Genomic DNA, 13,339 nt, shown 5'->3' with positions numbered 1-13,339 from the left:
TAAAATAACGTGAATTTCTTTAAAAAAAAAAAAAAAAAAATCTTGCACTGAACCAGTTTTAAAGTTTTCCCAGAAAGGTAAAACAGAAGGACAAGAGGGTAAGAAAGTTTAGGGTATTGACAAGAGAGGGGGCTAAAGTGATGAATCATGAGATTAAATTGAAGAGAGAAGTAAGCAAAGCCAGAAGGTTAAGAAATGATAACAAATTAGAGCAAGGCCTAGAAGATAAAAATAAATTTAAAGATTATTGGAAATAAGAGAATGAGTAAACTAGAAGAATAGAGAAATTATGGGGGAATGGTAAACACAGAAGAGTATAAGGCTGAAAAGCAAATAAATTAATTTTAACCAATATTTATTGAGCACATACTGTGTACAAGGCAGTGTTGGGCCCTCTGCTGGGTCTATAATACATAATCTCTCTTCTATGAAAGACAACTAACAAACAGGCAGATAAAATTTGACAGTAAAAAGAGGCATAAACATCAAAATGGCACAAAGGGAAGAATTATTAACTTTTCTTAATTTTGTTTAGAGAAGTTCAGGGGAAGAGCTACAAGACTTGGCAATATTCAAGAAAACGGTTTTGGACTAGTGCCCACTTTCCTCCCCAGAAAATACTAAATTACAGAGGAGATCAAGAAAACCAAAAGATGTTCAATGTCAATTTTCAATATTCAGGGTTAGGGTGTAGACGATAGAGCAATACCGTGAGCCTGATGCGATGCTGAGGCTATCAACAAAGCAGGAATGATCAGCCGGTACTTACGGCACATAGGGAGCATTCCCAGAAAGGAAGGGGGACAGAAGGAGAGAAGCTCGGGGTTTCCGGCTCAGAGTGAAAATCATTCAAGCTCAGATGGACAATACAGAACTCTGTGACGCCAAGGGACAACTTGCAAGTACCAGGGCTGGCAGAGTTGGTGACAAATGATGACACGTGTGCATCTATGGGAACTTATGGGAGAAGAGAGGAGACAAAGAAACAAAAAGATGCAAGTTTGCCTAGCAGAAGCCAAGCCACCAATAAGAAAACTTAATTTTTAGGCAGCTCCATAGAACATGATGATTTTGATTTTCCTAGTTCATGTAATCCACGTGCATACTGAACTTGTATGTCAAACTCCAAATAGCAATAATGATAATAACATCATTTTCTTGAAGAATTACACATATTCAACACATAGTTCCAAGCACTTTAAATATACTATATATTAACTAATCTAATCCTCACAACAATCCTATAAGGTAGACACTGTGTTTATTCCCATCATTCACATGAAGAAACTGATGTACAAAGAAATTACGCAATTCGTCCAGGATCGTATATCTAATATGTATCAGAACTACAAAGTCCAGCTCCCGAGTTAAGCCTCCTAATACCAATGCTATATTACCTCTCCAAGCAGACTATAGCTCTCTGAATTAAATTTAATAATAATAATTAAATGCTCAAGATATGCTTGTTAAATGTATTTATTCACCAAGTCCTATCATGAGTCAGATTTTGCTCTAGCTGCTGAGGTGCCATATATGAGAAGAAGAAATGGAACATTCCAAAAGTAAGTTTAACATTGAAGAATACTTTTAAATTGGAAGAAAATCCTCCTCTGGCACACCCTTTTCAGCTTATCAAAAAATCTAAGTAGGTTGTGTCTTCTATATTCTTTATGATAAAAAAGCTTGTTCTAGTTATCATACTTGAGACTATCATTCTTATATGAAGAAATCTTGGTTGGGTAAGATAGTCTAGGTATACACTTTGCTATAAGAGCAACATAGTAGAAAATGAAATTCTAGAAAGGATAAGTAAGCACAGATCTGTGTTATTCTACTTTAATCTTTTAAGTATTTGATATGTACATCAGTTGGACTTTCTATTGCTCTCTGACAAGTGTCCAGAGTTAGAATCGACTGCCAATAATTGAATTATAAATTTTTGAAAAGACCCCAAAATTCATATACACACACACACACACACACACACACACACACACATATACATATATATAATTTTTAGCTCAGGGGAAATAAAATGCCACCAAAATTGTGACACTGAAGTACTCTCTTTTCAATATTCCCATACTAGAATATAAAACTCTTCACTGTAACAGTTGCTATAATACGCAGCAAATGGTACCATCAGAACTCTTCTCATTAAAATCCTAATGAAGCAACTGTGTCTTCCTTTAGGGATAGCAAAAAATGCTCAAACTAATAAGAAGTTTATTTCAAAAGGAGCCACTAAAATGAGCAAAGCTGTGCAATTCTGCCTTTTGACTGTGATATTTATCAATCTTTCTCATTATTAAGACTCTCTGTCCCCTCCCACTCAATATGGACATACAGACAAATTCTAAGTATTCCAATCTTACAGAACAAGTGGAAATTCCCCCCAAGATACACAAGCCCATAAATCAGGGTGGCAATGGGAGCTCCTGCTATCTTAATGCATTGATAGTGATAACATGTTCTAAATGTAATTGTAAAATGCAGTTTTCAGCTCCTTAAATTCATTAATATACAGCGCGGTTTCTGCTATGATCATAGCAGTGACAGCTCTTCAGCGAATGCGATAGATTGCAATAAGCTCACAACTGAATCAAACTCATAAAATGTTTTCACTGACCACCACCACCAAGTTAAAAGAAAGGAAAAAAAGGTGACACGTTCAGAAACTGAAAGTGAAACTGCAGGTTTGGCTCAGTCCCAAGATAGGAGTGAGGGAAACAGTGTTGGCAAAGTATACTTCTTGTTCTCTAGACCAAAATCAACGTTTCAGTTTCAAACAACTCTGTGCTCTTTTATTACATAAATTATGAGCACCTTAGCCCCTGAAAGAGTTAATTTCACTACATTGGTAAGCAACTCTGCCTTACATAAAGAGCTCTAAATTATCTTTGCTAAGGCAAATGAAGTCAGAGAATGGGTAATAATTCAAAATAGTAAACAGCAACATACATTTCTTTGAGCTTTGAAAAGCTTTGCATGATTTACTATACTTGCTGAACTTACCTTCCTAATGATGCTGTGCTAAGAAGGATATTAAAAAGAGGGAGGAGTAGAAGGACAGAGTGGTGGAAGCCCAAAGTTGGAAAAATTCTGTTAGGCAAAAGCTGTTCCAGGATCCAAAATTTCCTGTAAGTACCCCTATATTATTAATAATTAGTTAATGGGTAAATAGACTAAAACAGGATATTTGACCTATTTCTAATAATTCGTAACTAGAAGATGGACCCTGCTTCTATTTCCTAACTAAATAATGCATTGTTCACTTTTTAAAATGCCACCAGAAAGCAAGATAGTACATAAACCCAGAACTGCTACCATAGGAAGTTTTGTAATTATGATAAGGATCAATCTGTTTCATAAGCAAGTAACCATTTAAAGAGGTGTTCTTGTATTGAAAAGCTGAGATAAGTGGATTTACTATTAATGATCATGTAGCCACTTACATTCTCACGAAATACACAATTTCAATCAAAAATCAATAAGCAATTGTGAATCTGTCTTAATAATCTCCCTTAAGTATCATGTGAAAAAGAATGTTGCTGTTTGATCTGTTTAAATGACTCTCATGAATAATTGGCTGCTTTTCACAGGAGTTGAAAGAGAAGATGGACGAGCTCCTGCCCTTGATTCCTGTGCTGGAACAGTACAAAACAGATGCCAAGTTAATCACCCAGTTCAAGGAGGAAATCCGGAATCTGTCTGCCGTCCTCACTGGAATTCAGGAGGAAATTGGAGCCTATGACTATGAGGAACTACATCAAAGGGTGCTTAGCTTGGAAACCAGACTTCGTGACTGCATGAAAAAGCTAAGTGAGTAGAACAATTCCATCTGTCCAGGTTGTGTTTTTAAGTAGTTTCAATGACAACTGCATTCTTACATTTTGGAAATAGTCATGAATTCCTAATTCTAGGGAAACTAGTACCTGCTTTCTAAGTGTAAAATAAGTGTTCCTTGATGGCTTAAGCAGACCTGGTTATTCAAGGTTATCTGATTAACAGTTGCCTGATTTTCAGAGCACCCTGTTAACCGCAGTGGCTTGAAATAAGAGGTCTGGCAAATACAGCAATGCTATTGGCCACACTAATGGAAACAGGCTTTATTCCAAACAGATTATCAGTGATGGTCAATCACTGTGTGGCCACGGAAGAGGAAAGCCATTTCTGGCAGTAGAGAAAGTTAGAGACTGGGGAAAAGGCCATTGCCCTGGGACCAAACGTGAAACAGCAATGATAAGGAAATGAATACAATTTCTCTACTATGCAGAGCTGCCATCTGCTGCTCTGATCCACTCCAGAAATAAAAAGGAGGTACCTACTCAAATACATATTCACTACTCTACAAGGGGCCAAGCATGTGACATGGGGAATGAACTTTAATTTTTGACTCCTAAAATGTGTGGTTCCACCTGGTCTGAGTTTACAGACTTTTCCATTGCCAATCAGTTGAAGTCATCATGGGACTAGTTTGTAACAATGTGAAATAAATAAGTGTTCATGAATTGACTAAGAGGGATTGTAAATCCATTTAGGAATAGTATTTTAGTTGTTGACATGCTGTGATATGATGGTGTTAGGTGAGGGGGACTCAACAACCATAGAAAGTGTTCTCTCAAGGTAAGAAGAACTTTTCTGGAATAGGAAATAAACTGGGAAGAGGAGTAAAGAATTTCAAAAAAAAAAAAAGTGAATTTCTAGTAAAGAAACATTCAGAGCATAAATGTAAACACAAAATAAAATTTGGATGACTTACAAAAATATTTTAAAGACTACTTATTTTACAGATGCAATCCAAATGATAAAAAAAAGATAGCTAAAATACAGTATGTTGCATTCAGTAATCACAGCCTCAAAACAAAGTGGGGAATTGCCACATCGGAGGCCCCACTGCAGTCATCTCAGGATTTCCAAGAGAACCCAACAGAATTTATCAGAAGGCAGTAACATAAACTCCTAAGGCTAAACACACGTGCAGCAATCCTCAGCTCCTTATTTCTCATCATGCAAGGCCCATACTTTTTCACCTATAACTGGTCTCCTCGTAATCATGACTCCAATAGATTCCATGACTTGCTCTTCTCTACCCACTGTCCACATTATTGCCAAAGGGATTTTTTTTAAGTACAACGTCTGAAATTATTTTCCTCTATTTAAAATTTCCTATGAATCCCTTATGCCCTAGGATACTGCCCATGGCTTAGGAGGCCCTTCACTGTGGCACTCCCTACATCTCCCATCTTAGGTCCTGCCATTTCTCTCCTCATACACTATGTCCCAGTCACATGTGCTCTAACACTCTAACCATGGGGCCATATTGAGAAGCTGTTTGTTCCTTCTCCTGAAACACTCTTTCCCCTGTTTATCCTTGCTTTATCAGTAAACATACTTTCACCTGCCACATGTGACAGACTCCTATTCATTTTGCAGGTCTCAGTTTAAATGTAATGTCTCACCTGAATCTTCACTGCTCTCCCCATGTATCCTCTGCATCCCTGCTAGGTGCTCTCAAATCTTGAAATCTCACCAATGATTGGACTTTTCATGTTTCATTATCATTTTGTGTGTTATTGGATGTCTCTTTTGCTAGACTTCTGTTCCATAAGAATAAGTACAATGTCTATGATATTCACTCTAAATACTGTATCTCCCAATGCCTAGAAAACTAAGAATAGTTACTCAGTAAATATTTGCTGAATAAATTAATTCTATAAGCAGTCATAGTAATAATTTCTAAACTTTCAACAGGGTAAATATTAGGTATTTCAACAAGTAGCAGAGAAAAATCCCCTTTACTTGCAAAACAATGATCTCTTTTAGCCACATATTTGTGTCAAGATGGCATAGGACTGATTAAGATTAAGCAAGGGAAAAGTCATTTATTTAATACAGCACTTAAAAACTCCCTTATATGGTGTGCTTTTATAATTCAAGTTATGGAGTTTATTGCTAACAGAAAATAGGTAAATATTACTGCACAAAGAAATTCTGCTGTCATCATTTATTCTTTTTTAATCAAGAAATACTTTTAGTTCAATGCACAGATTCATTTTATAGCTTACCAGATGATGTCTGCACCAAACAAGAAGAAAATCCCAAACCAAGAATTGTTTTAGTGCTCTCAATATCTAAAAGTTACTTTAGGGGTTCAAAGGAGTATTCAAATGCATATTTATTAGCCCATAAAATATCTGGGTAAAGATATTCTGTAAATGACAGTACATAGGACTAATCTGTGTAGGGCTTTGATTTGATTTGGAAGAGGTCCATTTGTTGTTGATGAACCATTGAAGACCTTGAGAATCTATTCACTCTGTCATTCCTAGTATCTCACAATAAACCCAAGCCATTGGCTTTGTATGCTAAGTCCAGGCACCTACTTAGCACAAATGGACTCAACTAATAAACAAGGACAGGCAACAGAAAGGTTCTACACCTAGTAATCACCTTGAACCTTAAAGTGTGTCAGTTATGTTTTTGAAGGATTAACATGGAAAACTCTTGGGATTTGCTCTACTTTACAAATGAACTTCACTTCTAACAAACACTCTCTCTGAGTTTACTTAGCTGGAAATAATGTCCACCACAGTCAGGAAATTCTACATTCCTCTCAGCTCTTTCATAACTCCCAATTTGTTTTTACTAATCCACATATAACTCCCAACACAGAATCTCCTCCAATATTAGAAATGATATTTGGGACAAACAGGGTTAATCTAAGTAGACACAGATTCATCCTATTCCTTCTTACTGAACCATGGATAATGTCTCTATGGTGTCCTTAGGCCTCAGGACTGTGATCTGCAATATATGTCACAGACTTGTTTTATTAATTTTCCCCCATGGACCACAAAGTTTGAAAGACTGTGACTGTCAAATTATATTAATTAGTTAACATTTATTTTTATTTTAACTAATCAAAAATTAAAATCTAGCAACCAATATAGATATCAAACAGTAATAAAACTAGCATTTAATTTTCTTATTTAATGAGATGATTGCTATTTGAGTTAACTGATATGACCTTATAAAATATTGAAAACAGTTCTCACATCATAATGCTTTAGATTATTAGTGGCCCTCAGATCCCTATTCACTTAGTACAGAGGCCAGTGCCACAAGCAACGACTCTAACTCATTTATGCTTTTGTCCCAAGAACTGGGTACTTTTCTCCATCATACCATGCTTATGTCAATTAATCAAAACCACTTACTGAGACTCTCTTGAGCAGAGAGGATGTCTATCAACTGGACCACAATGCTTAATTACAATGTAGAAAACATGTCCAGGTAGAGACAGACAGCCCTAACACTGTGAAATCTAAAGCCACATGGTTCCTGAAAAAATACATAAGTGAATCTTCATATTTTTCATTAAAAAAAGAATTACTCCAGTTTCAAAGGAAGTACCTGATAAGGCACATATATTTACAGAAGAAAACACAAACAATTTTGTGTGGCACTAAGTTATAATTTGATTAACACTTTACTTAGTTTTTACAATTCCTGAAAATTGGTATAGACGGGACCAAGTTATCTCTGTGAACTCTTTTAATTCCATGCCTGGCAGTATCTCATAAATAAGGGCCTGAATATCAAAATAGCAGAGCACACAGACTCAGAAAACAGATGTTAAATAACATCAGGACCATTCACAGGAAATGTAGAGAAAAAAACATATCAGGGGTTCAATGTTCCAAAAAGGTCTAAAATCCAGTTGCTAAGCTGCTCAGATCTAGAGTGGGATATTGGATAATTATGACATCAGCAATATAGTAACAGGAGCAATAAGGCTCATCCATCAATGGCATCTTTATTCTTCACAAAAGCCTCTAAACACACACAGCCAATTAGCAGAGGGTAAAAATGGGCTGGGGAAAGAAAATAAAATTGCAGCCGTGATGAATACATTTCCACTCACCTTTTCAGTGGATTTGCTTTCAGGGAAGATGTCACAGTGCACATCACATGAATTTTAAGAAACTAAAAAACAAACTAGTGTCATTGCCTGCAAAATTTAACTTAATAAGGTGCTGAAGGAATCACAAGTCACTGAGACCACTAGGGCACCATTCAGCTTATTTCTACTAGGGAATTAAAGTTTTAGAGAAGATAGAAATTAGAAAAAATGCTTCAACAGCAATGCATCCTAGTGGCCTGAATGAGGTACAGTAATGTACTTTCCTAAAAGTGCTTAATTTTCTCTATGAGGGACTGAGTAAAGTCCCCTGTGCTTAATTAAAACATATCACATTCCTAGACATGCAAAATATAATTGTATGCATGTGAGAATTTGACTGGAAAAGCACAGCTGAAGCTCTTGCACACCCCCTGGGATCACCAATAGCTATTTAATGTAGATTATAATCAGGCTTTCCAGGTTTCCAGCCCTCCACCCCCAACCTCCCCCCGCAACACTTCCTCGGGTTAGTTCTATTTTAGGGCAATAGTTTGGTGCCATCTAGTGAAGTACAGGATGCATCCTTCTATTAACAGAAACAGTTTTGAGCCTTCATGTTTAACAGAAGTAACAGTAGCATTCAAAATTTGAGATTACAAGTAATCTCAACTTGGGTTACTATTTTTATCATGTTTATGCCAAATTAGTTTTAAAAGAGAAACCAAATTGTCTACGTGGTAGTAGTCTTATTTGTACATTCAACAAATATTTATTGACTCCCCAGTGTGCACTGGCACTTAACCAGGTATTTGGGGCTACAAAGATGAGTAGCAGGCAGTGTCCTCCTACTGTCAGGAAGCTTGCATTATAGTGGGGACAGTAAGCACATAAGTAGGTAACTACAGCAATGCTGAGAGCCTACTGCTTGACAGACACTATGCCAGCTTTTTTATGTGTGTTAGTCCTAATTGCTCTAAGAACTCGGGGTCAGGTATTATTATTAGCAATTTATGGAAAATAGATACTCAGACAGCTTAAATTAATTTGCCAAAGGTACATGTTGGAGGCAACAACTTTAAACCCAAGTCCTTCTGAGTTCAAAGACTGAGATTTCTTTCCCACACAGGATGTGTTTTGTTGGGTACCTAATAATAGAGAAATGCCCTGGACACCTCAGTAAGTTTAACTCAGTAAATAGAACCCAACTGCTGTAGAAAGAAAGAAGTCAGAGTCACTTTTGATTCTTCCTTGAACTTCACTCACATGCAATCACCACATCTCCCCTCTCCCTCACGATTTCTCAAAGCCACCTCTTTTCTGCATTCACACTTCCACCACCCTAGTCCACAGCACCACTGATCACCTCTCAAATGGATTACCGCAATGGCCTCCTAACCACTCCCCTTACCTGAAGTCATTCCCTCTCTAGGAATTTAGAGTAATCTTTTTGACATGCAAATCGAATTATATTATACCTTGTTTAAGTGATTTTCCTTTAAAATTAATTCTAAATAGCTTTGCCTCGTTTGTCTTGATGACATGGATTCTGCCTAACTCTAGCCCTTCTCTCTCAAATTCTCACCAGGCACTCACTCTAAGCGTTAGTCATTTTAATCCTTTCAGTTCCTCAATCATGCATGCTTCTTCACCTCCTGGACACTGAACTTCCTCTCCCCTTTCATGGAACACTCTTCCTCCCTACCTTACCTACCCAAATTCTAAGCTTGCTTTTTCATTTTACAGACCAGATACCAGCTTTTCTGTGGAGCCTTCTCTGATTGCTCCTTAACATGGTTGAATGCCCCTGGCACAGTCTCCCACATGCCCCCACCGCACCCCCGTGACACTTCAGATATTTTACAGAAAATTCCCATTTCCTTTTCTTTAATCTTCACTACCTTATAGACGAGTTGTCCTTGCTCTGAGAAGTCAGGGATCATCTGTGTCTTGTTCCAGTTGAATCTCTATAGACTGTGATAAAACATCTGAAACATAACAGGTAAAAATTGGTATCTACAGAGTTTCTGAGAGCAAATATTATTTTTAAAATAAAAAGCTTTATGTTGCTTTCAAGAAATAAATCAGTGTATGTCAAAGATAAAACATCTATATTTTTTACAAAACAAAAAATCTTTTGGGAAAAAAGACAACAAAAGCACAGTCTCTTTTTAATCCTTGTTTTTGTTGCCATCTGTTCTTTCTTCAATGGCAATGCAGTATTTCATTCCCAAAACACCTGATATTTGGCTGGACTTAGTACTTAAAGCAAGAGACAGTGAAAATCTCAGTGAAAGAAAGAATTAACAGGAAAGTCAAACTGTGTGCCTGGGATGAAGAAGAGTGAGATTTAACTTGGAAATATAATGGGAGAAATTTATAAGAATACCTCCTCAAATTAAATTGAGGAGATCTTCAAGTAAGTCATTTACCAAAGAGTCCTATTCTTCCTAAAATTCCAGATTATAATATGGAATGCAATTTCTCTGGTATCCATGCACTTGATGATGATTCATTCTTCTGGAACCCTGAGACCCTAGTGATTTTAGCACATTTTTGGGGTAACTGGTATATCCTGTTTTACCATAAATTGATTTATTGTTTATCTTTCTTTTTATGTCCTAAATTTTCCTAGATTACAACTAAATTATAAGCCTTTTAACAATATAAAGCCTGTGTTTTCAGAGGCAAGCCAAATTATTCAGTTTTCATAATGCAATTCAGCTCCATTTAGTTTGGATGTTAGATAGGCTTCTCCTTAAAGATATGTTCATAATATAAGCTTTATTTCAGAAAAAGTTCAGGCAGTTTTTAAAATAATTTAAGAGTAAAATTGTGTTAACTTTGGAAAGTGGAGGTATTTAGACACATATTATTCTTGATCGCATTTACCAGACACCCACTGAAAACTCATTCCATGCCATGCAATATGGCGTCTGTTATGTTCATTCTTATCCCCACGTTTCCTTCAGCAGTATAGTTGGTAAGATTAGACATACAAATAAAAGGTTAAATAATATAAATAGATTTCAGTATCAAACATATGGTAGAGAAAAACTTTAAGTAGCTTTAATAGATAGACTTTAAAGATCAAATCATATCTACTTCTTGCTACATGAGTTCTCCAATGGCCTTAAGTAAAAAGAAGTAACATTCTTTCATAAACATATTTGCCACTCCATTAAGTTTATTTATATGGGCATGGCCTTAGGATTCAAATCCAGAGCTATTAGTATACAATATTACAAAGTAGAATTATATATTAAAGAAATAAACAAAAAGATGGTTTTTATGCTTCATTGATCCAAACAACTGATCTTCCTGCTGAATCCCAAATGATACCTTTTCCTGAGCTACTTATTGATAAATATGGATTGTAACTGATAATAGAAAAGTTAATGTCTCAAAATCATCAGAGTATTAAAATGGTTACTTTTCTCAACTACCCATTCAGTATATTTTCTGAACATACAGAACCGTGCACATGTAATATATTATAAAATGTTAATATTTTCATGTGTCTCACTGCAGACAGAAGAGCATAGCAGGAAAAAAATCAATGAAGCAAGACTCTCAACTTCCTTCTTTGCCATCCACTTTTGCAGGAACATTTGTCTTCCACGCATTTGGGGAAATTATCCTTTCTGTCTGGCTTCCTTTGTCCTCATAGAAAGTGAGAGTAAAGTGAGAAAAATAATGTTTATTTGAACAAAAGCTAGTTTGGGGGAACCAATAAATGGAAATGACTTTCACTGTTTACTTTATAATTTCTGTGCTCTGTTAGAATGAGAATACCTGTGTTTACTTAATACTACCACAAATTATAAATAAAAAAGTGGCCAGTTTTTATAAATTCCTGCAACTTTAATTTCACTAATATCATTTGACAAGATGAATTTTAGCTTAGGACTCTAATAACTATTTTTAAGAGAAACTCCTACTGGGAAGAAATCAACATCAAGAGCCCTTTCTGTGTTTTGCTTCCCAAGAGTAAGGGTAGATGATGATGATGTCCATGATCATGATCACCCTGATGACATGTGTGTGTTTTACAACCACCACAAATAATACCACCTTCTCCCCATCAGCATAAATGTCTACTGATCCCATATCCATTCCACGTTCCCTTAGAGCAACAAAATGTCAAGCTTCAGAACTTCCATCTTAGAGATGAGGAAACTCCACCCTGGAGAATATTGTGGCTCAGATTAGAAACCAGACCTCCTAACACCCGCCTCAGGATTCTAACCTGGATGAAATATACTACACAAAGAACATTTCCTGGAAAACTGTGGAGGTTAGAACAGAGAGACAAACAACAACAACAAAACCGTTAAAAGATAGAGGCATAGTTAATAAATAGATTAAACTACCATTTGCTTATGAAATTCATTTATTTATTCTCTTTCATATCATAAGTTTCTCCCTCTCTACTAGATTATTTATAAAGGCAAACAAATCTTTATTAAGCAACAATAGTAACATCAGCAGAAGAATAAAATTTCCCCACAACTTTATATTTCTTCACCCTCTTTTCTCTGCTTCTTCTTCTTCAAAATAATCTTTTATAGCTGCTGCTTTGGTGTGCAGTCTTTTCAAAACCAACTCCAACTCAGCTTCTGATCTCAACATTCTCTTCATTTCATTTTTGTAATCACCAATGACCCCTTGCTGCCAAATTCCATGTCATTTCTTTGATTTTCTAGACACCTCTGTATTCCCCAGAGGTCAGTACATCATCCTTCTTAAAACATTTTCTTCTATAGGATTTCTTAACACTGCACTATTTTTCCTATTCCATGTATAGCTTCTTATTGGGCTCCTTTGCTGGGTGCTAGAAATATTGTGATGTCCCAGAACTCTGTTCTAAATGCCTTCCTCTTCTTTGTGTATGTCCTCTCACCAAAGCTCTGGCTTTCACTATCTTCAGTGTGCTGAAGACTGTCAAAACTGTGTCTCAGAAGAGTGTCTCCTACCTACATTTGCATACTATCTTCTCTACATCTCTACTGGCATGGATAATAGTCATGAACAACTTTAAATAATCCACAGTGAATTCTTGATTTGTCTTTCTAAACCCATTCCTTCCTCAGCATTTCATCTGAATAAATGACAGTACAATCTGACCATCTGAACAAACCAAATATCTCTAAATTATTTTTCAGTTTGAGATTTTCTTTAATTTCTCTTTTTAATTTTCATCCTAATGTCTAATCCAAAGCCTGGTCCTATTGACTTTATCCAAAAAAAGAAAAGAAAAGAAACTAAAACAAAACCATAACCCAAATCCATCTACTTTTCTCCATCTTCATCACCACTTTCATTATCTCCCACCTGACCAATGTGATGACATTCAATGCGTCTCTCTGCCTATACTCTATCTCCTCTACAATTAATTTTCCACATGTAGTTAGAATGATCTTTTTTTTTAAATGT

General features: G+C 36.0%; 1 protein-coding gene across 1 annotated transcript in view; it reads left to right on the top strand.

Annotated features, from left to right (window-relative positions):
- The window catches only part of OLFM3 (olfactomedin 3), a 194,985-nt gene that overhangs the window by 158,615 nt on the left and 23,031 nt on the right, over positions 1–13,339 (top strand). Inside the window, exon 4 of the mRNA XM_036864400.1 lies at positions 3,603–3,822. Coding sequence (XP_036720295.1) covers positions 3,603–3,822 — 220 coding nt within the window. The remainder of the gene's footprint in view (positions 1–3,602; positions 3,823–13,339) is intronic.

The sequence above is a fragment of the Balaenoptera musculus genome, chromosome 1, assembly GCF_009873245.2.
Source record: "Balaenoptera musculus isolate JJ_BM4_2016_0621 chromosome 1, mBalMus1.pri.v3, whole genome shotgun sequence".
Taxonomy (NCBI): Eukaryota; Metazoa; Chordata; class Mammalia; order Artiodactyla; family Balaenopteridae; genus Balaenoptera; species Balaenoptera musculus.
Note: the sequence above shows the minus strand (reverse complement) of the source record. Positions and strands in the feature narration are given on the sequence as shown.